This window comes from Dermochelys coriacea, chromosome 2 (assembly GCF_009764565.3).
Source record: "Dermochelys coriacea isolate rDerCor1 chromosome 2, rDerCor1.pri.v4, whole genome shotgun sequence".
Classification (NCBI taxonomy): Eukaryota; Metazoa; Chordata; order Testudines; family Dermochelyidae; genus Dermochelys; species Dermochelys coriacea.
In genome coordinates, this window is record NC_050069.1 from 235,105,195 (window position 1) to 235,131,319 (window position 26,125).

The following is a 26,125-nucleotide window of genomic DNA, read 5'->3' on the forward strand; positions in this document are numbered from 1 at the left end:
AACCATGCCAACTCGGCACTGAGCATCTCTGCCTTGGTGAGAAATCTGAGGGATAGGCACCGCAGCCTGGCCTCTCTGGCACCGAGGAGGAACTCCTCATCTGCGTCCTGGGATTCACGGCACCGCCAAAGTTCTCTGGTGCAGAGATCTACTCCTAATGGAGACACTTAGCACCAATCCCGGTAGCTGGTGCCCTGTAAGAAACAATGCAAAATGGACAGGGGATATTCCCCGACTCCAAAGATCAGTGATTGCAAGGAAATCGGCAGAGCGAGACCCATGCAGAGCCACTCGGACTCAATGGCAGCCAGTCTGTACTGTCAACTCTGGCCCTAGAGAGGGAACCATTGAGTCTGGTACCATTGGACTTTCCTCCGAGGGAGAGCCATAGGAGTGCAAGACTAGTGCTTCTATCTACGCCAAAGGCATTCCAGGCAACACGGGACCTGATGTCCCTACTGGTACCTCCATCCCCCACCAGGTGTGAACCAGCACCAGAAGCGAGAGTGGCTATGGCACTGAGACCCCAGTTGCTGTCGAAGGGGAAACCAGTGTTGATGCCACAGCACTGGTCACCCTGCTCCCAACACCACTCATCAGTACCATCTGGCACCGCTCCCCCATGGTCACTAAGTGAATCCTTGCCCCTCAGATTCAGAGCTGGAATCCTATAGCTCCCACAGGAGCCAACACCAGTCCGACCACCAGTACCCAATGGCAGATGTGGGCTTGGGGTTTCCACCAATGGCCCGGCCGGCACAGTGGCAGATGCCTGTGCAATGGCCATTTTGGATTCCTTGGGCTTTTCATCAGGCCCAAGGATCTCAGTCGAGGAGGTTGTACTCTGTTGCACCGGAGGATAGAGCCCCACTACCTCCTCCCGCAGTACAGGAACAGGGACCAGGTACTGAGCCCAGTACTATACCTCAGAGACCAACACCATGGGATCTGTTAGGTGTTGATGGACAGGAGCAAGGCCCGGAACCGGTCCTCGCATCCTCTTCCTCCTCCCCTGATGAGGCGGTAGCGGGAACCTCGACTGTGCCCACGCAGGATGATCACAGTGAACACCAAGATCTACTAAGGAGGGTAACCCAGAGCCTTTATCGTCTTGCCACCACATGAGCAGGTTGTGGAGGGCTAGCCAGGAGATACCAAGGATCAGGGGAAAGTGTGGAGAATGGATCACGCCAAATAGTAATGTTTCTCAATACCTCTGAATCATAGCCTCCATTACTGGACCAGAAGATCATCAATTGTCTCTATATGGTTAGCAGTGGCCTTGTGTTGCAGGGGATTCTGCAGTGTCTGTGCTGCCACTACATCCATGAAGCAGTCAGCTGTGCCAGAGTCAATGAGGGCAGGTAGGTTGGGAATCTTCAGGGGTGCCCCAGGTATGTGCAACTGGACTGGCACCTGCAAGTGAGGAGCCGTTGGGCAGGGCTACAGGTGTACTCCAGTCTAGACTGAAGTCTAGGGTTGATACATGGCAAGCAGAGATGGAGTGACCTGATTCTCTGCAGTAAAAGCAGAGGTGGTGCTGGTGTCATCATTCCTTTTCTTTGGGGGTGAGCCATCAACGGACCACTTCCACCTGCACTGGCTCGGTCACAATACCTGGATTGGGAAGTTGCATGACCCCACCTTTTTTCCTCCCTTCTTTCCCATAACTGATTGTCTATATGGATGGTGAGGCCCAGGAGGGCATCCAGACTCACAGTCATCTCTACCTGGGCTAATTCGTCTTTAACTTCTTGCAGCCCCCACTGGAACTGGTCTATCTGTGCTACCTTGTTCAGTCTGTATCAGTCGTCACGTGTGTGGAATTGCACAGCATAGGAGGCTATGGTGCCTTGCCCCATCAGATCTTCCTTGGGGCAGCTTCTGCCGTTCGAGTTTGGTGCGGATTGTCAAATAGTACTGACATGGCTTGGAAGAAGACTTCCTAGTTCGACAGTACTGGGCTGTCACACTCGAACAAGGGGAAGGCTCAGTGTAATGCTTCCCAAGGCAGCAGACTGCTAACCAGGCTCACCTTTGCATGATCAGTAGTATAGGACTAAGGGCTGCATCGTGAACAGGAGGCGGCACTGGTTTATAAAAGCCTGGAATCACTGGTGATTACCATCAAACTGTTCCAGCAGATGTATCGGGGAACAGGGCTGCATGAGCTGTGTCTGGAGTGCAGCGTTCTCAGTACACAACTGGTTACTTGCTCCTGTAATAGCTGGTTCTTCTAGGCCAGCTGGATGACCTGGGCCTGCAAACCTTGATTGTCCGCTTGAAGGCAGGCACCCCACTCGAGCATGTTCGGTGCTCCTGAAGTGTTAGCCAGATCCATTCTGCTGGCAGTAGGCCCACTCCTGTGCCCTAAGTGGTCCATGCAAATGGTCACAATGGAATGTAGGTAGTCTGACTTAGTGGTCAGAGCAGGAGTTGGAGTCAGGCCAGATCAGATACCAAGAGGTCAGAGTCCAAGACAGACCATAAGGCAAACCAGGAGGCAGGTGTCAGGAGGCAGGGATGGTCAGGTCACCAGGAGATCTGTAGCAGGCAGTAGAAGCAGGTATCATCAGGGAAGCAGTCTAAAGCAGAGAGAACCCAGTTGCATGGACAACTTCCTGTTCCTGTGCTTGGTTTAAAAAGAAGCTGTGGTTCAATCTGGACCTATAGCATTCCGCCAATCAGATTCCAGGACTGGAGTTTCTCAGTGGTCCATAAACTGGCACCAGTCCCTGAAATCTCCCTGATACAGTTTAGGAATGAACCAAGCTAGTCCCTGAAATCAAAAAGGTTGAGAAACACTTCTCTAGATGAACTATGATAGGGTGGTTGTACAACTGGTTGACCGACCATACGCAAACAATAATTATGAATGGTTTGCTATCAGACTGGTAGGTAGTGTTTAGTGGGGTCCCTCAGAGGTCAGTCCTGAGTCCAGTACTATTAAATATTTTCATTAGTGAATTCTTGGATAATGGAGAGGAGAGTATGCTTATAACATTTGTAGATGACACAAAGCTGGGAGAGGTTGCAAGCACTTTGGAGGACAGAATTAGAAGTCAAAATGACCTTGACAAACTGGAAAATTGGTCTGAATTCAACAAGATGAAATTCAGTAAAGACAAATGCAAAGTATTACACCTAGGAAGGAAAAGTCAAATTCACGACAACAAAATGAAGAAAATGGTTAGGTGGTACTACTCCTGAAAAGGATCGGGAGGTTACAATGGATCACAAATTGAACATGAGTCAACACTGTGAAAAAAGCAGGTGCAAAAAAGGGTGTATCATTCTGGGATGTATTAACAAGAGTGTTGTATATAAGACATGGGAGGTAATCATCCTGCTCTACTTGGGCATTGGTGATGCTTCAGCTGGAGTACTGTGTCAAATTCTGGGTGCCACACTTTAGGAAAAATGTGGACAAATTAGAGATTATCCAGAGGACAGCAACAAAAATAATAAAAGATTTAGAAAACGTGATCTATGAGGAAAGGTTAAAAAAACTGGACGTTTAGTCTTGAGAAAAGAATATGGGGGGGGATCTGATAACAATCTTCAAATATATTAAGGGCTGCTATAAGGGCTGAAAGTAAGACAAGAAGCAATGGGCTTAATCTGCAGCAAGGAAGATTTAGGTTAAATATTAGGAAAAATGTTCTAGCTATAAGGGTAGTTAAGCTTTGGAATAGGCTTTCCAAGAAAGGTTGTGGAATCCCCTTCATTGGAGGTTTTTAAGAACAGGTTGGACAAACACCTGCCTAGGTTTACTTGGTCCTGCCTCAGCGTCGGGGAATGGACTTGACTTCTCAAAGTCCCTTCTAGGCCTACATTTCTATGATTCTATATGTCCATAATATGCAGCATACAAGTCTGGCTTCTTCAGATCTTTATAAGAATGTTAGCATCCTCTTTCTTTCATACATTTCTCAGGGTTATCAGCAAATCCATCCCTCACAATAGAAATGTGGCAAAGAGTCCTGTGGCACCTTATAGATAACAGACGTATTGGAGCATGAGCTTTCGTGGGTGAATACCTACTTCGTCGGATGCATGTGTAGAAATGTGCAGGCTCTTGCACTGATCAACCACTGACGTCACAGGGCTCTCTTCAGCAGATATATTTATAACTTTTCCCAGCTTTGACCTCTGATTGGCTCCGCTATAAGGTGAGTAAACAGGAAGTGTCTTGCCTACAATGAAAACATCCTATACTGCTTCAGAAACAAATATAGAGCATGTGTAGTAACTGCCACACCCTATTTCTGGATGTTTCAGAGCAAACTGATCTGCCCTGCACTCTGCACATGTGCTGAGACACAACATTACAATGTTTTAAGTGAGCTGAAAATATATTTGTTGTGCCTATCAGACTGTGTTCTCACACCGTTGTGGATATCGCAATAATGGACTCAATATGACAACAAATGCTTTGTGTGTAAGTTAAATTTTTCTGGGATAAGATAAAGTTTCTATCATGTGTGGTTAATGAGCTGGTAGAGGCCGAAATCAAAGAGAAATCTTTACAGATAAAGCACCAAAATCAGTTAATTCTAGTAGAACAAGTGTCATCACTTTATTTGCATTGCTTACAGAAGGGATCATTGGACAGCTAGGCCAATACCCTCTGTGTGCACAACAGGATCTACCATGACATTATCAGGTCTTCATTCTCCTCCCCATGAAAGGTGTCCTGACCAGCTTAGAACAGAAAGAAGGAGCAAGATCACCTTAAATTTTAATCTTACACCATTTATTGAAATTTTGTCATTCCAAAATTGATATCTATGGAATAATGCAAAGGCTTTTCTACAGGAAAAGTTCAGCTGAGTGCTCCATAACATCACTCCTTCTCTTTGGGCTTAAAATATCAAACAGGGGATACACATGGACAACACACAATTTTAAAAATGTTCAAAACAGGTCAAAGACCTAATGATTAATAGTGTGTTGGGGAAGGATTTCTGCAATCTTCTATGGTTGCCCTGGCTGTGGTTGACAAAACTAAGGGCACCTTACTCTGCATCCACACAGGGGTTTACAACACTGTAATGTATGTGCATTAACATCACACTTTCAGTGTCACACCATCTAGACAAGCCCTTAATAAAGGAAATTGAGGGTGGGAAAGCCTCTGTTAATTCCTTTAATTTAAAATGTTTTAACTGGTTTTCCATGACACCTACACAAATAGAGGCAGCAGACATTCACACATAAATACATCTTATGGTGAAGGAGCAGCATTAGCCATACAATCAGTATCAGAGTTGTCAAGCTATGAATAATAATGGTTCATTTGACATTCGAGTCTGCATTATAGTCTGTCCTCAGTGTTAAGAAAATATATGTTTTTTCTGTGGGATAACTATTTGCTATCCCCCTGTAAAAACATGTGGAGACAAGGCACTTTAGTTTCACCAAATGGCAACCAATGTAATAGAGTAACAGAATAATTCATTTTAAAAAAATCCTTGATTTTGGCAGTACAGAACAGTACACTTGTCAGAATGAAGAACATCACTGAAATGTATCATAACAAAATATGTAACATACATAAAAGGCTATGAAATTAAAATATGCAATTAGTATAAACAATTCAGTCGAAAAAAATCAGCATGTATGTATGCTACAAATGAAGTGACAGAAGAGTAAAGTGTGCTCTTTAGTGTTTGCAGGATGAGGAATTACTTGCAGAAATAAGGATTTAAATAAGTTTTCACTTACAAAGGGCAATGGAACCATGTTACTGGAAATCAAAAATGATACTGAATGTTATAGGAACGAACAACCACTTTAAATATATGGATTCTTTGGGAGAGGTAACAGCGAAAGTATGAAGCTAGTGTGCCCTAAAGACTCAGGAACAGAAAGGGAAATTTAAAAAACCCAGATGTATTTATTTATGTATTTTAATTTCAGAACTTTTGGGTATACAACTCAAGATTTTTGAATACTTGTGGTTGTCAATCTATCTTGGGGGTGTATATCTGTATTTAGTTAAAAAAAAAAGTAGAAATTTGCCTTTGAGAAGGATTTCACAAAAGATAGCGCTGTGCCCTTAAGGCCAGGTTTTTAAAGGTACCGAGGCAACTAGGGGGATTTTCAAAAGCATCAAGGTGCTTTCAACCTTTACAAATCTGGCCTGTAGTGACTATTTGGGAACCAAGTTCTACACCCAAGTGGTGACGTGAAAAAAGCAAAAGGGTGCTGGCTAGAGAAGCAAAATAACCATTGACAAAGGCAATCACTATTGGTGAATCACAAGAAACTAAGTTTTGACACCAAATCAGGAAATCAGTCATCCTTAATGTCACATGACACCATAGAATAAATTTGTACATCAAATATGAAAAAAAAAAAATTAGAATTAAAAACTAACATATCCCAATACAAACAGGAAGCGGTACTAGAAACACTGTGAGCTGTGATTGCTGAAGCTACTAGCAACTATTAATATTTTCCATGATTATTTACTATGAAAGTATCAAATTAAATAGCACAATGACATCCATCGACACAGCAGTAACCAAAGTAAATGGTGACGTGCTAAGAGTAATAACAATAATAGTTTAAAAAAGGAATGAAGCTCCATTTACAGGGATTACAAGAAAAAGGCAGCGCAGCTCAGGCCACCAGAACAGCAGCTGACACAAACGTGAGCTGCGACGAGGCGCTATACAGACGGCCCATTGATACGGGACTCGTATAAACACTGACGGTTTTAATTTTTGGAGGGGGAAGGCGTCTGTAAAGTGTTTCACTGACTCAAGTCTCCTTTAGCAGCTCAAGACACCCTAGCAGAGGGGCAGGCAGCGCCCCTTTCAGCACAGCCCCGGGCGGGGGCGCGCAGCGGCACCGTCCTGGGGAGGGGGAAGCAGCTGGCTCGCCGCCTCTGGGTCACTTTCACCAGCTCCCCCCCACCACCACCTCCCTGGCGGGGGATTTCCCCTCTGCCCTCTTCTCAGCCCCGGCTCCTACCCCCAGCCCTGGTTTCCCCGCTCAGCCCCGCTCCACCGGGAGCAGCGTCACTGGGCGGCCTCAGTGCCCGCGCTTTGGAACCTCCCCGCGGCCGGGCCTCCTCACAAAGGGGCTTTGTATGGGTGCGATCGCTGCTCCCGCCCCTTAATGCACCGGACTCAGACCCGACCTCCTGCGCCGCGACCCGCCGCCAGCCCCAGGCAACCCGATCCGCGAAGCGAGCTACGACCCCTCGACGAGGTCGTGTGCGCATGCGCCACCAGCCTCTGCGCGGCCTCCTCCCGCCGCGGGCATGCTCGGCGTTCCCTAGCAACCGGGCAAACAACAGCCGGGCGGGGGAGAGAGCTGGCGATAGGCCCCGGCGGCCCCCCTGGGCAGCGAGCACCCCTCGCCGCGGGTGAGTGGCACGTTCCCCGCGGGGCTGGGCGAGCCGGCGTGGTGGGGAGGGGGGTGTCTGTCTGTCTGTCTGTCTGTCGGAGAGTGGCCGCCAACGCTCGTGTGTCTCAGGGGTGGGGGAGGTGTAACGTCTGTCTGTCTGTCTGTCTGTCCGCCCGCCCGAGTCCTGCCCTTGCAGTGTCTCTGCAGGCTCCCAGCCCAGCTGTCCTTAGGGAGGAGGGGCGAGGGGGCTCAGTGGCTGGCTGCGTCTGCTTGCTCCGCGCAGCTCCCCTCCGCTCATGGCCCTTGGGCTCTGATTGTACATCCAGGTTTGTCCTCAGATTTCCCCCATTTAAAAATTCTAGTAAATCCGCTTGTGCCAACATCGCTGCTGGGGCTCGCCAGGGGCCCTGCCTGCCTGGGGCAGGGATGATTTGTGTGAGGCAATTTAGGAAAATACTGTATCAAAGCAAGGAAGACACAGTCCCAGGTAGCTGCAGGAAGGGCTTGGGCTTGGGCTTGGGCATTGGCATTGCTGTCCCTAAAGCGAATAATTTTCCAGTCTTCATTAGTAGTTCTCAACAACTGGTCTATCATGTCAGCAGCTGGCACTTCAGGCTTCTGTGACTGGTACTCTAAATTGCCTCTTTCTGGATCCGGTCCAAATCCTGCTGAAGTCAATAGGAGTTCTTTCTATTCTCTTGACTTTCAGGGGAGCTAGAGGAGACCCTTAATGGTGACCTCTAGTAACCTGTTTCAGAGTAGCAGCTGTTAGCCTGTATTCGTAAAAAGAAAAGGATGTGGCACCTTAGAGACTAACAAATTTATTTGAGCATAAGCTTTCGTGAGCTACAGCATCTGATGAAGTGAGCTGTAGCTCACAAAAGCTTATGCTCAAATAAATTTGTTAGTCTCTAAGGTGCCACAAGTACCCCTTTTCTTTTTTCTAGTAACCTGGAGTCTCTGTCTGCTTCCCATTCATTTGTGGCTACTCTGTTCTCTTGGGTGGCTTGTGGTCATGTGCGAACTCCAGGCATTCAAAAATCAAGAGTCAAAGTCCCCTAAAAATGAGTCTTTAAAATATTAATTTTACATTATTTTTATTTTCCTTCTGGCTTTTGAACTTTTAGAGTTCCCATTTTCAAGCTTTTCTCCATAACCATGAGGGATAGAAATTACTTTAAAAATAAAATAAAAGCTGAGATTCTCAGATACTCATGTGACTCCAGTAGAAAGGGCTTTAAGAAAAACACCAAATGTTGCAATACTGTGATAAAATCTTAAGAGATGGAAACTTTGTGAAAAACTGTGAGAATGTACACAACTGAAATGGGAACCAACAGGCATCGTTTGTTACCATCAGGATCATAGTTTAGTAAACTGGCACAGCTGCCTGAAAAGTTAGGAACCTCTGATTTATATGACCCTTTAAAATGGTTTGCTTATGAGGCAGTGGCAGACACTCCTTGACTTGAGTATTAAAAATATCTTGCTGCTAATGTACAGAAAGTGATTGCATAACTGCCATGTCTCATTTATTTTAGATTCACATTAAAGCAGTTCTTCTTCAAGTCTCTCTCTCTTGGGATGAGGGATTTTGCTGTGTGTCTCAACATCACATTTAAAATCTCAAACATAATTTTTAAAAATCTCCCTCTTTCAAATTGTCACAGCTTGGATTCTCCAAGGATATATACTAGGTCTGGTGTTATGTAATATGTTAGTTAATGATTTGGAAAAGGGAGAGAACAGTGAGATGGCAAAATTTGCAGATGAGACAAAATTATGTAGTTCTATCAAGATTTAAGAAGATTGTGAGGAACTCCTGAGTGACATAACAAAGCTAGGTGAAGGGCTGCTCTATGGCAGGTGAAAGTCATTGTTGATAAATGCAAGGTAATGCACATTGGAAGAAATAGTTTGAACTTTGCAGTCACATTAATGTGTTCTAAATTATCTGTAACCACTTCGGGAAATGACTTATTAACGTTGTGGACAGCTCAATGAAAACGTCCGCTCAAGGAACTTGGTAGAACCTAAAATTTTATGATGTCATGTTAGAAGCCATTTAGTACAATGTAAACTGGAATGCTGTATTCATTTCTGGTCATCACATCTGAAAAAGATACAACAGACATTGAAGGAGATGAGAGACAACCAACAAATATGATTAGAGGCTTGGAAAGTCTGCTAAATGAAGAGATTTGGGGTGGGGTGGGGAAGGCCTGTTTTGAGAGGTAACAGTTCAGAGAGAACAATAAAGAAGGATATAAATAAAATTAATAGTGTATAGATTCATAGATACTAAGGTCAGAAGGGACCATTCTGATCATCTAGTCCGACCTCCTGCACAGCACAGGCCACAGAATCTCGCCCACCCGCTCCTACGAAAAACCTCACCTATGTCTGAGCTACTGAAGTCCTTAAATCATGGTTTAAAGACTTCAAGGAGCAGAGAAGCCTCCCTCAAGTCACCCATGCTACAGAGGAAGGTGAAAAACCTCCAGGGCCTCTCCAATCTGCCCTGGAGGAAAATTTCTTCCCGACCCCAAATATGGCGATCAGCTAAACCCTGAGCATATGGGCAAGATTCACCAGCCAGATACCCAGGAAAGAATTTTCTGTAGTAACTCAGATCCCATCCATCTAATATCCCATCTCAGGGGATTAGTCCTATTTACCCTGAATATTTAAAGATCAATTACTTACCAAAATCCCATTATCCCATCATACCATCTCCTCCATAAACTTATCGAGTAGAATCTTAAAACCAGATAGATCTTTTGCCCCCACTACTTCCCTTGGAAGGCTATTCCAAAACTTCACTCCTATGATGGTTAGAAACCTTCGTCTAATTTCAAGTCTAAACTTCCTGGTGGCCAGTTTATACCCATTTGTTCTTGTGTCCACATTGGTGCTGAGCTGAAATAATTCCTCTCCCTCTCCTGTATTTATCCCTCTGATATATTTATAGAGAGCAATCATATCTCCCCTCAACCTTCTTTTAGTTAGGCTAAACAAGCCAAGCTCCTTCAGTCTCCTTTCATAAGACAAGTTTTCCATTCCTCGGATCATCCTAGTAGCCCTTCTCTGTACCTGCTCCAGTTTGAATTCATCCTTTTTAAACATGGGAGACCAGAACTGCACACAGTATTCTAGGTGAGGTCTCACCAGTGCCTTGTATAACGGTACTAAAACCTCCTTATCCCTACTGGAAATGCCTCTCCTGATGCATCCCAAAACCGCATTAGCTTTTTTCACAGAAAAGATAAATCAAGTATATATATTTACTCAGCCTTATAATACAAGAAAAAGGGGATGGTCTATGAAATTGAAAAGCAACAAATTTAAAACTAATGAAATCATGTTTACATAATGCATACTTGACTTATGGAACTCGTTGCCACAACATATCATGGAGGCTCAGAACATAGAATTAAAAAGGGGAATAAACATTTCTATAGCTAATAAGAACATTCACAATTGTGTTAGATAAAAAAAACTGTTAGAAATATAAACCCTCATGCTTCAAGGAATTAGCAAACCACTAACAGATGCAAGTTCAGAAGACTGATTTGAGGGCAGGTTTCATGCAACTTCATCTGAAGTATTTGGTACATGCCACTGTGAGAGGCAGGATACTAGACTCCATGGACCTGTTGGGATCCAGTATGGCAATTTCTCTGTGCTTAACAAACCCTGTTGCTGTTTTCTTTTTCTCGCATTTCTACCCATTAATTCAATTTCTTTATTTATTAATCACATATTATGCTTAATACTATACAAAACAGAGAAAGACACCATTTTTGCCTCAAATAGCCTACAGTCTTAATAGGACATGACTTGAATGTTTTCAGCTGCACATGGACAAGGTTTGAGTAACTCACCTATTAGTCTCTGTGTCCTCGTGATAAACATTTTACTTTGAGTTTTTCTGAAAATAAAATGTAGTAGTTCAGTACTTTTTTTAATATACTATTTCTGTCACAGGATGAGGTGGCATAGAAGGTTGCTAAAGGGCATATGGATCCTTGTGCATCTAGGATGCCTGCTCAGATTTGAGCCCAGTGTGTGGTTTCTGAGGCCAAGGCCCAGATTGATGTCATTGGCTGTTTGTTGATTTATCTGAAACGAATTGGTAGACAAGATTCGTTCTTAGTGAAAAAATATCACAATAGAAAATCTTGCAATTGGTACCCAATTGTTGGTTTCAAAATCCAAGGGTTCAGTGAGCATGAAGACTGAAATACCCTCTCACCAAGTGCTTTGAGGGGCTCTCTTCAGAAGAGGTCTAAAGTATGTTTGGGGAGCAATATGGAAAAAGGTAACCCTACCAATCACTGTTAGTGTTGCCAACTCCTGTGATTTTATCACAAGTCTTGTGATTGGTGTATTTTTAAGACCCCAGATCCTGGAGTCATGTGAGAATCTCAGCTTCCATGAAAAAATAAGTAAGTTTCTAGCCCTTATGGTTGTGGAGAAAAGCTTGAAAATGTTATTCAAGTGGACACTAAAGGTTCAAAAATCAGAAGGCAAATAAAAAGAACTGTGTGGTAGGATTTACTGATGATCCCACACAGAGATTAAGGAAGGGAAGGAGCAGTACTGTCTTAAGAGGGCCCCCACCCCCCATTCCCAGAAACTACAGCAGCATGCTTTCAATTGGAGCAGAGTGAAGAAGTCGCTGTCTGAAGGGAGGAAGCCAGTTTGAATGAGGAGAGGGTGAGGGCCTGGTGTACCGGGTTTAGGAGGTTTGTTCGTACTTAGGGTACAGGATGTAAGAAAGTTCAATGATGGGAGTTGGAGAAGGAAAGAAAGGGAGTTGCAGGCCTGGCATTACTGTTGGAGCAGTATGAAATGAGACCTGAGATGTAGGCTGGGCACAGTTATACAGGGCCTTGGTGGTAAAGATGAGAAGTTTAAACTTCTTTAAGTTTAGGTAGGCTAGGCTGTAGTAATCAAGGCAGGAGATGACAAGCATTTTAGCTGTTGGGACAGAAAGAAAGGGTTGGATTTCTATAATGGAAAAGAAATACCTAGACTTTATTTAGTCTAATTAGTTTTCATTTTAATTAAGTCAAAATAATTAACATTTTGAAGAAAAATAATACATTTCTGGGTCCTTCTTAGGAAAAACTTGAAGCTGGTGGCAAAGGTTGCAGTAACACAGCCACAAGCTCTCCTAGAGAAGGGCACTGTCAGCTCCAGAAGTGGATCAAGTGATAAATATCTGCTCAGAAGTTATCCTTACATTCTTCTCTCTCTACCCCATCTCCACAGGAAGTAATTGCCCCCGGAACTGACCTCTGATTTCTTGACAAAGAGGTAAGTTCCACATCTGGCAGTGCTTTTTTCTTATTCCTTTGCTTTGTCTCACAGCTCACTGCTGCTCAGGGCTTGCAGGGTCTTAGGCTGTTCCTTCTGTCATTTGAGTTTTAGGTAATGGGTGAAGGGAAACACTGGAGCCAGTTAGTAAGTTTGTAAGTGCAAATATCTGATCCCACCATGGTGAGTAAGTTGTTACGTTAAACATGGTAAGTTTTTGTTTGTGGATACAAACTGACGTGTTTGGGTTTGGTAGTAGAAGTAGACATCTGGTACTGTATAGGAATAGTTAGGATTTGAGACACTGCAAATTTCAATGGACCTTTTCACATTTTTCAGAGTAAGTTTTACAGACTGTTTTCCTTACAGTTCACTTGTCATCCATCACTCTGCTATGAATTAGTGGAAAGGAAAACTATTTCTTCACACTCATTTAATCCTCAAGTTTATTGGGGAATGATGCATTGAAAATTCACTTGTACTATGTGTTACTCCTCAGTATAAAAAAGCCAGTTGTCATAGAATATTAATAAAAGCCCTTTTTATGCCCTTAATTCTTTGATCTCAAGTAATTTAGGAAAAGTGTTGGACTTGTGATGGTAACAGCTTTTAGAATGAGAGAGCAACTTTCTGCATCACTGTGGTTAAAAGATCCTTTACTAGGTTCTCAAATTCAAATTGGTGATACTGCTTTTTTATTAATATAGAGTTCCATCTTTAAAAGGGACATACTGACAAGTAGTTTAGACCCAAAATTTGGCCACAATTAAAGTTATAATCTCACGGGAAGGGTGTCTGTATTCTAAATATTTAATTGAATAATTAAATTAATTAATAAGATAATTAAAATAATTAATTAACATACATTCATTTTCAAGCTTTTAAAATAACATTAGAAACAATGGAGAATAAAAAATAGTAAGACCATTAAAGAAAAGGAGTGTATTCTCTTTCAGTTAGATGTGTTGCATTTTCTTTTCATTCTAACCTTAAAAGGACTTTACTACATAAATCAGTTAGGCAAACTACTTTTACAGACTATAAAAAGCTACTGAGTAAGCACATGAAAACAAGGCACTTTATTTTCAGCTTGGGAAAGTTTATTGAATTTTGCATATACTGAAAACTGGAATACAGTTTTTTTTAGTCCAGGGGCTGAGCAGTGGAAATTGGCAGAAACTGCACTTCTCACTATTACTTGTTTTTTGGTGTTGCTACTTCCCTTAGCTAACAGTTGACTAAATGTAAAATCCCTCACTTGTCTTTACGAAGCCTTGATATCATAAGTATGGTGATGAGAGAATGAAACAAAGGTTGGCTGAGTGGGTGCAAGGGTTAGTCAGAATGCAAAGGAAAGCAAAGGGGAAAATTGCTGACAGTTATAACAACAGGAATGGAAAACAACCTCTGAAATAAATTCACACTACAGCATTTTGTGTGGGAAATCCTGTGCCTTAGGACTGCTCTACTTTATGCCAGCTGCCTGCAGTCCCCAGGACTTGTTCTGGAAGGCAGGGGATCACCAGGACATAAGACATCCCAGCCTTGCGACCTTTCCTCCATCCATGCTTCCTTCATTCCAACAACCCTACACCACTGGAGGACTCTCCACAGTATGGGGAGTCCTTCTGAAACCAAATCTGCCTGGTTTAGGTTGATATAACCTACCAGAGAATCTGGCTGCAAATATCATCAGAAACAATTTAAAAAACATTCAAAATAAGATAAAGTAACAGACTGTACTCTCATATGATAGGAATCTATCTATCTATCTATGTGTGTGGAATTCTTAGCCTTTATCAGGAGCAAAAAGGTACAGGAGGGAAAGTTGAAAGGGGTCAGGAAGAATGAGGATCAGAAGCAGACAGTTGCATTGTGAACATATATGGCCGATTAGAAAGTCAGACCCCAAGAATATGCATACTGTGTGATTATTGAGAAATAGCCATATGGTCAATATGCAGATTGACCATCCAGTCAGCAAGCAACAGGGATTTGCATTAGTGAGGAATAGCCATTAGAACTGGCTGGGAAATTGAAAATTATCATGGGGCAGGAAAACATGCTCTTGGAAAAACTTCCTGTTCTGCAGCAGGATGAGCCTGAGACCTCTTGAAATTTATTGTGGAGAGTAACACTCCTGCCCCCAGAATAGCCTGGTGGTTATGGTACTCAAAGGGCATGCAGGAGACATGGGGGATTTAGGCTCAGCTCCCTGCTTTGCCTGATTGAATGCTCTACCCAACAAGCTATTATAGTGTGGGTCTCTCAGGTGCTGGAGCTGCTCCCCTTTTTATAAATTATTAAATATTCATTGGGCCAGAATAAAAGCAATAGACTCTGTGGCCCAGTAGTTAGGGAATACACCAGTGGCTTGGGAGGCTTGGGTTCAAGTCTCTGCTCTAAATCAGGCAGATTAAAGACTTAAACTTAGTTCTCCCATTTTTTTGTATCCCAGGTGAGTGCCATAACCGCCAGGCTCTTGGTGATGGGCTCACTGTTAGCAGGAATTCCATCCTGGATCTGAGAAACCATCCCAAAAAAGGATTTTGTCATTACTCCCCCTTTAACTGGAAGAGTTTGAAGTTTTGACAAATTGGTACTTTTAGATGAAAAACTGTCTTGTCTGAAAATTCCTGACCAGCTCTAATAATTGTGGGTCGATATCTTTTCCACCTCTATTCACCCCAATTGACTGAGATAATTCAGTATAAAATTCACTTTTTTTTTAATTTTTTTTTTTTAATTAGCAGAAAGTGGGCACTAAACAAAGGGAGCTTTATGGTAACTAAACTGATGATACTATTTGATGACAGAATGTACTGAAACCCAGGATAGTCACTGAAGTGGTGAAGTAACTGTCTGTGTAGGCTAATTAAGCTCCTGAAGTGAGGCCAAAGGCTGTTTCCCACTGAATATACAATTCCTTCATACTAAAGCTCATTTATATGGATCATACTGCTTTTTAACATTACCAAGGACCCAAAAACTCTTTGAATAGTGTAGGAAAGTGTAGCATTACTTGCATATTCATCTGCATTCTGAGTAAAATTGCATGATAAAATTCTAAGTGCTTGATTCTTCACTGCCTTGAACCTTCTGTAATTATCGATATCTGTATAAAGTGAATGAAAACACTGTCAAGTCAGAATTGAAGTATATTACACTCACTTTTCACTTTTCACAGATACATATGACTACACAAGGTACAAGGCAGCAGAGAAACAGGCTCTGGATTTTTATTAAATAATTTGTTCTGTCTTCTTTTCCCTTTCCTCTTCCAGGGGCTAATCTGCCCCTATCAACAGTCACAGAGTGTTGTTATTCCACTGCTTGTAAATGCTAGTGTGTCTTCACAGAGTTGTCTGTCTATATTTGTATGGGTAATTACTGCAACCATCCATGGAAAAATACATTTATGCAACTAAACACCCATTTTCATGTACAGTTGTAATAAATGGGTGCACAATTTTGTGCATGCATGTGAACCTAAACCTACAGAAAAGTTAATCCTTAATATATTTCCTATATGCAAACAACAACTACCACTACAACCTGACCTTGTAGTATCACATTGCCTTCCAATCTAGTGTCTCTTTCTTCATCACTTTTTGGAGGTATATTGTGTTGGCATTTAAGCTTCTCCAGATGTGATCAAGTGTTAAGAAGTTTGTTCGGTGGCATAAATATAATATTGCAGTCTTCGAGGGATGACTTTCAGCCAAAGAAATTACTGTTGCTCTGTGCAAAAGAGTCCTCTAAAATTTGTCTAGACTGGCTAGGTGGGTCAAACAGGTGGGAGAGCCTGTCTTAAAAGCTTCTGTACAACATCCCTGGTGAACTAGGTCCTAAGACACACAACATCACTTATTTGTTTATTAACTGCTTTTGGTTTTTTGTTTGTTTTTAGAATGGGTAAAAAAGTAAAGAAGGAAGTGGAGCCTCCTTCCAAGGATGTGGTAAGTTTATAAAATGCTATGTGCTCTGAAATGAACATATTACACAATTACAGGCTCCAATCATATCCTTCTTACATAGTCCCTTACTCCCACTAACTTCCGCATGCATTCTAAAAATGTCTCGTAAAGATGATCTCATTTCTGCTTTCTTTGGATGGTATGCAAAACAGTGACCAGGCATGTGTTGTTTCTATGAAGAATGTTATCTTTGGCGGGGTTTATAAACAGTAATGTATGAAACAATCCAAGCTTCATTTTTCTCTAAAGTCTATATGCTCTCCTGCCACTGTAAACATCAGAGGAAGGGGGGAAGAACCAAAAACTCCATGGCGTTCAAACTGCGGAGACACATTCTCATCTCAATGGGGTTAGGTGTATAGCAGCGTGGATGGCTCTGTTACTGCACACACCTCAAGGATTTACAGATGTTTCAAGCTCTAGCACTGTGGATCCTGTGTTATCAACTCCCCCCATGAAAAACAGCTCAGTCTCCTTCATTCAAGATTCATCCAAAATTCAAGAAAAATATTGATAAGTTGGAGGGGTTTTGAGAAGAACCAGGAGAATGATTAAAGGATTAGAAAACATGCCTTATAGTGATAGATTCAAGGAGCTGAGTTTATTTAGCATAACAAAGAGAAGGTTATGAAGCGACTTGATCGCAGATTATAAGACCCTAAATGGGAAACAAATATTTGATAATGGTTTCTTCAGTCTAGCAGACAAAGGTATAACATGATCCAATGGCTAGAAGTTCAAGCTAGAGACATTCAGACTGGAAATAAAATGTACATTTTTGAAATAGTGAGGGTAATTAACCATTGGAACAATTTACCAAGGATTTTGGTAAATTCTCCATCACTGGCCATTTTAAAATCGGGACTGAATTTTTTAAAATAAATATTTATTTATGGGTCAGACTTGATGAGCACAATTCTCCCTTCTGGCCTCAGAATCTATAATTCTATATCTACCACTTCATCACCACAGCTAAATATTTGGGCCAGATTCATCCCTTTTATAGGCAGGCCCAACTCCGGAAGTCAGTGGAGTTTCTCCAGCTTTCAGGGCTGAAAGTGACCCTCCCTCTTCAATAGGTGACTCATTAGAATGTTAACTGTAAATCCTTCCGTTCAAAGCCTAATACCATTGCAAGGTCAGCAACTGCCTATGACAATTTCAAGAAGCCACTCTGAAGTTTTAGAAAAAAGTGAGGTTATGGTTTATTCCAGTATTATTTATATCTTTACCTTCTAGCCTAACCAAATGTTTATAGAAGCACACAACCTAAAGCTATAGAGAAATCACTCAAGGCTATGTCTAAGGCAGTTGCACAGGGGTGAGGGAAGGGAGCAAGAATTCCCCCTTTATGTAGCCTGCATCACGGAAGCCCAAATCACAGCCACAGCTCCTGAGGGAGTGCAGAGGCTGTGCCACAGATGCATCCTCCAGGCACAGCTGGGTGGAAAGGGACAAGGAGTATTGTTTTAGGTTTTTATTTATTTCCTTTTACGTTAAAATAAAAAGTGCTCAGACAGACTTTTAGCACCTGCCCAATTATTTAAAAATACAAAACTAAAATCCAAGAAAAATCGGTTCAGAGCTATGGCTTTGCCTCCCACCCTTTCATGTGTTGGCCAGCAGAGCTAGCTATGCACTTGGGGAATTATGATGGCTGTGTCCCATGAAGAAGGGTCACAGATGATTTCCTACCTCTCTCCAAGCTCCTCACTGCTCCTTCCTATGGGCTGTTTGCTAAAAGCCTCAGCTAGACTTCAGATAGCAGAATATTTTGGAGGGTGGTGTATATATATCTGTTATTGGTTATCAGCTCAATTTGTCATATCTTCTTAGTATAGATGTAGTATAATAATAGTAATGCATACATTTTTAACAGTTGGAACAATTTACCAAGAGTTGGGGTGGATTCTCCATTACTTACAATTTTTAAATCAAGATTGGATGTTTTCCCAAAAGATATGCTGTAGGAATTATTTTGGGGTATTTTATAGGCCAGGAGATCAGACTAGATAATCACAATGGTCCCTTCTGGCCTTAGAATCTATCAATAGTTTACATTTACAGTATATAGAGCCCTTCACCCTAAAGACAGGTTTCAGAGTAGCAGCCGTGTTAGTCTGTATTCGCAAAAAGAAAAGGAGTACTTGTGGCACCTTAGAGACTAACAAATTTATTAGTGCTCCTTTTCTCTTCACCCTAAAGGCTCCCAAACCTTTACAAGCTGAAATATAAATGTAGAAGTTAGGGTGACCAGATGTCCCGATTTTATAGGGACAGACCCAATATTTAGGGATTTTTCTTATATAGGCACCTGTTACTCCCCCACCCCGTCCCGATTTTTCACACTTGCTATCTAGTCACCTTAGTAGAAGTAGAAATGAGGGATATGACATTAATCTCTTAAATCTCCACTGCATCAAAGGGCCCTGATCCAGCAATTGGAAAGGGGTGGGGTGGGACGGGACAGGATTGTCTGACTCTCAGAATGGTTATATCCTGTGTTTACCACATAGCTCTTCTCTATAGGGGTTTCCTATGTCCCAGCACACAGAGAGATTTTTTTGTTTGGGACAAGGGAAGAGTGAAGGTGTGGCAAGAGATCCTCAACTGTCCTGTGGCCATTTGCCATGCAGGGAGAGTGAACCAACCACATAGGCTGTTGCAGCTGTGAGGCTGTTGTAGAGGCCATGGAGTGGCTGTATTGCCTCTCTACAGCCTAGGGAAAAGATTCCCATATAGATCCCCAGCACATAGAGCTGTCCTTTGGGCTGCACATTGGGATCAGAATTTGGCTCACTATGCTCATACCTCATAGCGCTGCTGTGAGGATTAACTAATTGCACTACTTCCCATGCCTGATGCTGATCACAGCATGAACTATGTGGGGGTTGCTGGGCCATATTGTCAAGCCAGCTGACATCGTTTGATGGGCATAAGGACAGACGGGTGCCTTAGCCAAGCAATCTTGGGGGCCAGTCCTGCAGACTTTTACTCATATGAGTTGCCCCATTGAAGCCAATGGAATTAATGACATGGTAAGGACTAGTTCTGTGAGGAGGAGTTTGTAGGATTGGGTCCTAGGAGCATATTTTGCCTTACTTCTGCACATGTACACTGAGGATAGGGGACAAAAAGCTTCCTGTGACCTCATCTGCCCTCTTCTAGCACATCCTGCAGTTTAGGGCAAGATCTGAGTGATCTACCTGGTCCTAAGTGATATCCTTGACTGATGAGCTATGTATATACATTTCGGTGACCTCAGTGTTCAGGATTATTTAGCAATATGGACCTCTGATGTATTAGTAATATGAAAAGGCATTAAAGAGTAGTATAGCAACACAAATAATAAATGGTTTAAAGTGTGTAATTATATGGTATAGATATAGTTAACAGAATACTAGTACTAACACAATATATAACATGTATATTAGATATGCCATGATTTTTATTTTAAATGCTTTAATTTACTAAATTTTAAATAAAAAATACATTTGTGGATTAGGAAATCTTCCTGACTTTAGCAGTCTGCTATATATTAGCCCCTTTAACTCTGACACAGTCATTGAATGTGATATGGCTGGGACAGAAGACTGTTTTCCCAAAGAGACACAAATTGTATTTTAAAGCCAAAAAAAACCACCTTGTTTTTTGTTCGTGGTTGAATTTTAAAGTCTTCAGAAATGCTTCAGTCTAAATAAAGAACAAAAGGCTTTTTAAAAAATTGCCCTTTCTCAAGCTATGTCAGTTTCAAAGAGTCTTAAGAGGGTCAGAGCAGCTGGATTTGATGGAAGGTTTCTTTCTGTATGAGAGAGGTCAGAAATGGAAATGAACACTTGTATCACTTCCAGCTATCTGAATAGAGACCGTGTCAGGGTAATGCTCCAACTAGCATAAGATCAGGAAGAGCAGGTGTTTAACAAGGGATCTTGGGAAAAGATGGCACAGGAAGGATCATTTTATTTTTTAAAAAACTACCACAATGTAGGAGTGCAGCAGAATGTGCACCAGGGCAAAACCTATTCCTCATGCAACATGTGAATACATGGGCTCCTTACAAGGGTGTGCTCTTCAGAGAATTCTCCCCACATGCTGCTTAGTGGCTGCTATTGCAGCATCAGAGTTGCAGAAATCTCTGTGAAAATTTTCACCTCTTCTGCATGATGAAATCACATAGTTACTGCTGTCTTCAGGACTTTCTGGATATACAAGGAAGTGTGAAGATTTTCCCAGAGTTTTCACATATGATGTAGTCTTGGTCTCATTTAAGTCAATGACTTCAGTGGCGTGTCAGTTGACTTCAGTGAAGCCAGGATTTTGCACATTTTATCAGATGGGTATTTGCCAAACACACTGTGACTGTTATTGCAACCACATATAATATCTTTGGGGATCATATTGTACTAAGATTATGTATCACTGTGGGTCAGGGATTGTGTACAATTCCAGAGGGGAGAGTTATCACAGCTCCTCTAGGAGTCAAAAACAGTGGGGCATGACTAAGATGAATCTGAACTGCGGTTGTAAACATCTCCAGGTAGGTACATTCTCCCCAAGGAGGCTTGCATGGACTGGTTCAAACACGGTTTTCCAGAGACCAACAGACAAAGAGCTTTTAATATAAAAAGGCTGGGTTTGAACTGACTTAGGGCCTTCTTTCTGATCCAGCAAATGGACAGAACCTTTTGTCCAATGGGGGCCCCAGTCCTTAGGGGAGGATTGGAAAGATGTGGCCTACTTGAGCCCAATAAATCTGATGGGTGACTCCTGGTATGTTTAATGTGTTTTAAATCTGATTATTGTTTTTGTTATGTTTTTGCTATAATCCTTTTACTTTAAGAATACGTGTGCTTGCTTAGAAGGAGCTTTGTGGTAACTTGTAACTGTTGGCAATATACTGTTCATAGTCTTTGGAGAGAAAGCAAAGCACAGGTGCTGCTGGCTTTCAGGCAGAATGGCTTGCTGCCCAGAGATCTGAGACCTGGCTGGGTGGAATATAGGTGCAGGAGGTGTGGGAATATAGGTGTCAAATCAAAAACCACTAACCTCCTTCAGAGCTCAGCAGAGTGAGTGAGTAAGTACTCACTCACTCTGCTGAGCTCTGAAGGAGGTTAGTGGTTTTTGATTTGAGAACAGTCTAGGATCTCTGCTTTTGAAACTCTTGCTAGTAAGTAATTTAATAAAACTTTGCGTGTGTCATCTGTATAATTAGTTTCACTGAATTTATAATTTTGTGTTAAATTAGCAATTTTAAAGGTGAGTTTTGCCCTCTTATCTTTCAGCAAAAGCTCAAGCTGTTATTAGGAAAGATGAAAAAATGTCCTTGAATCCTATTGAGTATATGGAAAACCCATTGAAACATATTTAACCAGCCTATAAATCTCAGACTGGATCAAGTCTGATTTAAAAATATATATATACAGTGGGCTGCTGCATTGAACAGTAAGGCTTAGTACGCCTGAGAAAATTCTCTTCTCTTTTGTATTTGTAGTTTGACCCTTTATCAATTGAAAGCAAAAAAGCAGCAACAGTGGTGCTGATGCTTAATTCTCCAGAAGAGGAAGTTTTGGCTAAAGCATGTGATGCTATATATAAATTTGCATCAAAAGGTTTGTCTTTTCATGATCAGTTTCTCTCCGTATTTCCTATGTTTCCTAGACTAGTTGTCCGGCATTTTTTTAGTTTCCATACTTTAACGATCCTGCTTGGCAGTAAGTGCTCCTATTGGAATTTTTTAAAATATTTCTCAGTATTATTTACAGTTATAAGGAAGTTCTGTGTTCTGCATGAAGTTAATTTTTTTGCATCTTTTAATAATAAAACTTACCCTGAATGTAGGATAGTCTAAATCTGTTTTATCTTGAGCATGAGATTGTGGCATCTTGGAAAACAAGAAGTTCTTTCTTTGCATATTACAATTTGCTATAGCAGTACATAATTTAAATTGGAGAAATAGTTATTTCAAACTTTTTTTTGTGTCTCTGGGGATTTGTTTGTTTCCTTGTTGTTGTATTTTGCATTTAATCCTTTTCTTTTCTTTACTTTTCTTTTCTTTTTTTCAAGAACAGTACTTCCATAGTAGAAGATCCTCATGAGAACAACCAGCCTCAATCGTTGCTACATGTTTGGGAATCAAACAAGTGTCTAGTATTTCAGATCCCCTAAATTTTCTTGTTAAAATTATATATAATCAAGGCACTATGTGTGTGGCACATCAAACATAAATCGGGGCAGGGCCATGTTTTTGTTCTGTTTGTTTGTTTACAGAACCTAAAAAATTACCTAACAAAATGAGGTCCTGGATTTTGACTAAAAGAAAAGGAGTACTTGTGGCACCTTAGAGACTAACAAATTTATTTGAGCATAAGCTTTCGTGAGCTACAGCTCACTTCATCGGATGCATTTGGTGGAAAATACAGAGGGGAGATTGATATACACACACAGAGAACATGAAACAATGGGTTTTATCATACACACTGTAAGGAGAGTGATCACTTAAGATAAGCCATCACAAGCAGCAGGCGGGGGAAAGGAGGAAAACCTTTCATGGTGACAAGCAAGGTAGGCTATTTCCAGCAGTAAACAAGAATATCTGAGGAACAGTGGGGGGTGGGGTGGGGGGGAGAAATAACATGGGGAAATAGTTTTACTTTGTGTAATGACTCATCCATTCCTAGTCTCTAGTCAAGCCTAAGTTAATTGTATCCAGTTTGCAAATTAATTCCAATTCAGCAGTCTCTCGTTGGAGTCTGTTTTTGAAGTTTTTTTGTTGAAGGATAGCCACCCTCAGGTCTGTAATCGAGTGACCGGAGAGAATGAAATGTTCTCCAACTGGTTTTTGAATGTTATAATTCTTGACGTCTGATTTGTGTCCATTCATTCTTTTATGTAGAGACTGTCCAGTTTGACCAATGTACATGGCAGAGGGGCATTGCTGGCACATGATGGCATATATCACATTGGTAGATGCGCAGGTGAACAAGCCTCTGATAATGTGGCTGATGTGATTAGGCCCTATGATGGTGTCCCCTGAATAGATATGTGGACAGAGTTGGCAACGGGCTTTGTTGCAAGGATAGGTTCCTGGGTTAGTGGTTCTGTTGTGTGGTGTGTGGTTGCTGGTGAGTATTTGCTTCAGATTGGGGGGCTGTCTGTAAGCAAGGACTGGCCTGTCTCCCAAGATCTGTGAGAGTGATGGGTCGTCCTTCAGGATAGGTTGTAGATCCTTGATGATGCATTGGAGAGGTTTTAGTTGGGGGCTGAAGGTGATGGCTAGTGGCATTCTGTTATTTTCTTTGTTGGGCCTGTCCTGTAGTAGGTGACTTCTGGGTACTCTTCTGGCTCTGTCAATCTGTTTCTTCACTTCAGCAGGTGGCTATTGTAGTTGTAGGAATGCATGATGGAGATCTTGTAGGTGTTTGTCTCTGTCTGAGGGGTTGGAGCAAATGCGGTTATATCGTAGAGCTAGGCTGTAGACAATGGATCGTGTGGTGTGATCTGGATGAAAGCTAGAGGCATGTAGGTAGGAATAGCAGTCAGTAGGTTTCCGATATAGGGTGGTGTTTATGTGAGCATCGCTTATTAGCACCGTAGTGTCCGGGAAGTGGATTTCTTGTGTGGACTGGTCCAGGCTGAGGTTGACGGTGGGATGGAAATTGTTGAAATCCTGGTGGAATTCCTCAAGGGCTTCTTTTCCATGGGCCCAGATGATGAAGATGTCATCAATGTAGCGCAAGTAGAGTAGGGGCATTCGGAGACGAGAGTGAGGAAGCATTGTTCTAAGTCAGCCATAAAAATGTTGGCATACTGTGGGGCCATGCGGGTACCCATTGCAGTGCTGCTGATTTGAAAGTATACATTGTCCCCAAATGTGAAATAGTTATGAGTGAGGACAAAGTCACAAAGTTTAGCCACCAGGTTAGCCGTGACATTATCGGGGATACTGTTCCTGATGGCTTGTAGTCCATCTTTGTGTGGAATGTTGGTGTAGAGGGCTTCTACATCCATAGTGGCTAGGATGGTGTTTTTAGGAAGATCACCAATGGATTGTAGTTTCCTCAGGAAGTCAGTGGTGTCTCGAAGATAGCTGGGAGTGCTGGTAACGTAGGGCCTGAGGAGGGAGTCTACATAGCCAGACAATCCTGCTGTCAGGGTGCCAATGCCTGAGATGATGGGGCATCCAGGATTTCCAGGTTTATGGATCTTGGGTAGCAGATAGAATACCCCAGGTCGGGGTTCTAGGGGTGTGTCTGTGCAGATTTGTTCTTGTGCTTTTTCAGGGAGTTTCTTGAGCAAATGCTGTAGTTTCTTTTGGTAACTCTCAGTGGGATCAGAGGGTAATGGCTTGTAGAAAGTGTGGTTGGAGAGCTGCCTAGTAGCCTCTGTTCATACTCCGACCTATTCATGATGACGACAGCACTTCTTTTGTCAGCCTTTTTGATTATGATGTCAGAGTTGTTTCTGAGGCTGTGGATGGCATTGTGTTCTGCACGGCTGAGGTTATGGGGCAAGTGATGCTGCTTTTCCACAATTTCAGCTCGTGCATGTCGGCGGAAGCACTCTATGTAGAAGTCTAGTCTGCTGTTTCGACCTTCAGGAGGAGTCCACCCAGAATCCTTCTTTTTGTAGTGTTGGTAGGAAGGTCTCTGTGGGTTAATAACTTAGGCTTGAATAGAGACTGGGAATGGATGAGTCATTACACAAAGTAAAACTATTTCCCCATGTTATTTCTCCCCCCCACCCCACCCCCCACTGTTCCTCAGATACTCTTGTTTACTGCTGGAAATAGCCTACCTTGCTTGTCACCATGAAAGGTTTTCCTCCTTCCCCCCCTCCCCCGCTGCTGGTGATGGTTTATCTTAAGTGATCACTCTCCTTACAGGTTTCAGAGTAGCAGCCGTGTTAGTCTGTATTCGCAAAAAGAAAAGGAGTACCCGTGGCACCTTAGAGACTAACAAATTTATTAGAGCATAAGCTTTCGTGAGCTACAGCTCACTTCATCGGATGCATTTGGTGGAAAATACAGAGGGGAGATTGATATACACACACAGAGAACATGAAACAATGGGTTTTATCATACACACTGTAAGGAGAGTAAAAAGAAAAGGAGTACCCGTGGCACCTTAGAGACTAACAACTGCATCCGATGAAGTGAGCTGTAGCTCACGAAAGCTTATGCTCTAATAAATTTGTTAGTCTCTAAGGTGCCACAAGTACTCCTTTTCTTTTTGCGAATACAGACTAACACGGCTACTATTCTGAAACCTGGTTTTTGACTGGGGCTCCTAGGTCTAATGGTAACAATAATAATAATAATAATAATTAATAAAGGAACCCACAATTATGTGACCCTGCCTTTCCCAAATTCTCTCCCACTCACTCCACTTCACCCAGTCTAGTCTAATTAGTGTACTGTAATGGCATCTTTAGTTTAATTTATTTTTATATGATATTCCATCTATTTTATA

At 42.2% G+C, this 26,125-nt stretch overlaps 1 protein-coding gene across 1 annotated transcript in view; it reads left to right on the forward strand.

The window, feature by feature from the left end:
* Nucleotides 1-4,749: 4,749 nt before the first annotated feature.
* Nucleotides 4,750-26,125, forward strand: part of ARMC3 (armadillo repeat containing 3) — a 126,415-nt gene continuing 105,039 nt past the window's right edge. Inside the window, 4 exon segments of the mRNA XM_043509448.1 lie at nt 4,750-7,378; nt 12,487-12,681; nt 16,592-16,640; nt 22,150-22,267. Coding sequence (XP_043365383.1) covers nt 16,593-16,640; nt 22,150-22,267 — 166 coding nt within the window. The 5' untranslated portion in view covers nt 4,750-7,378; nt 12,487-12,681; nt 16,592.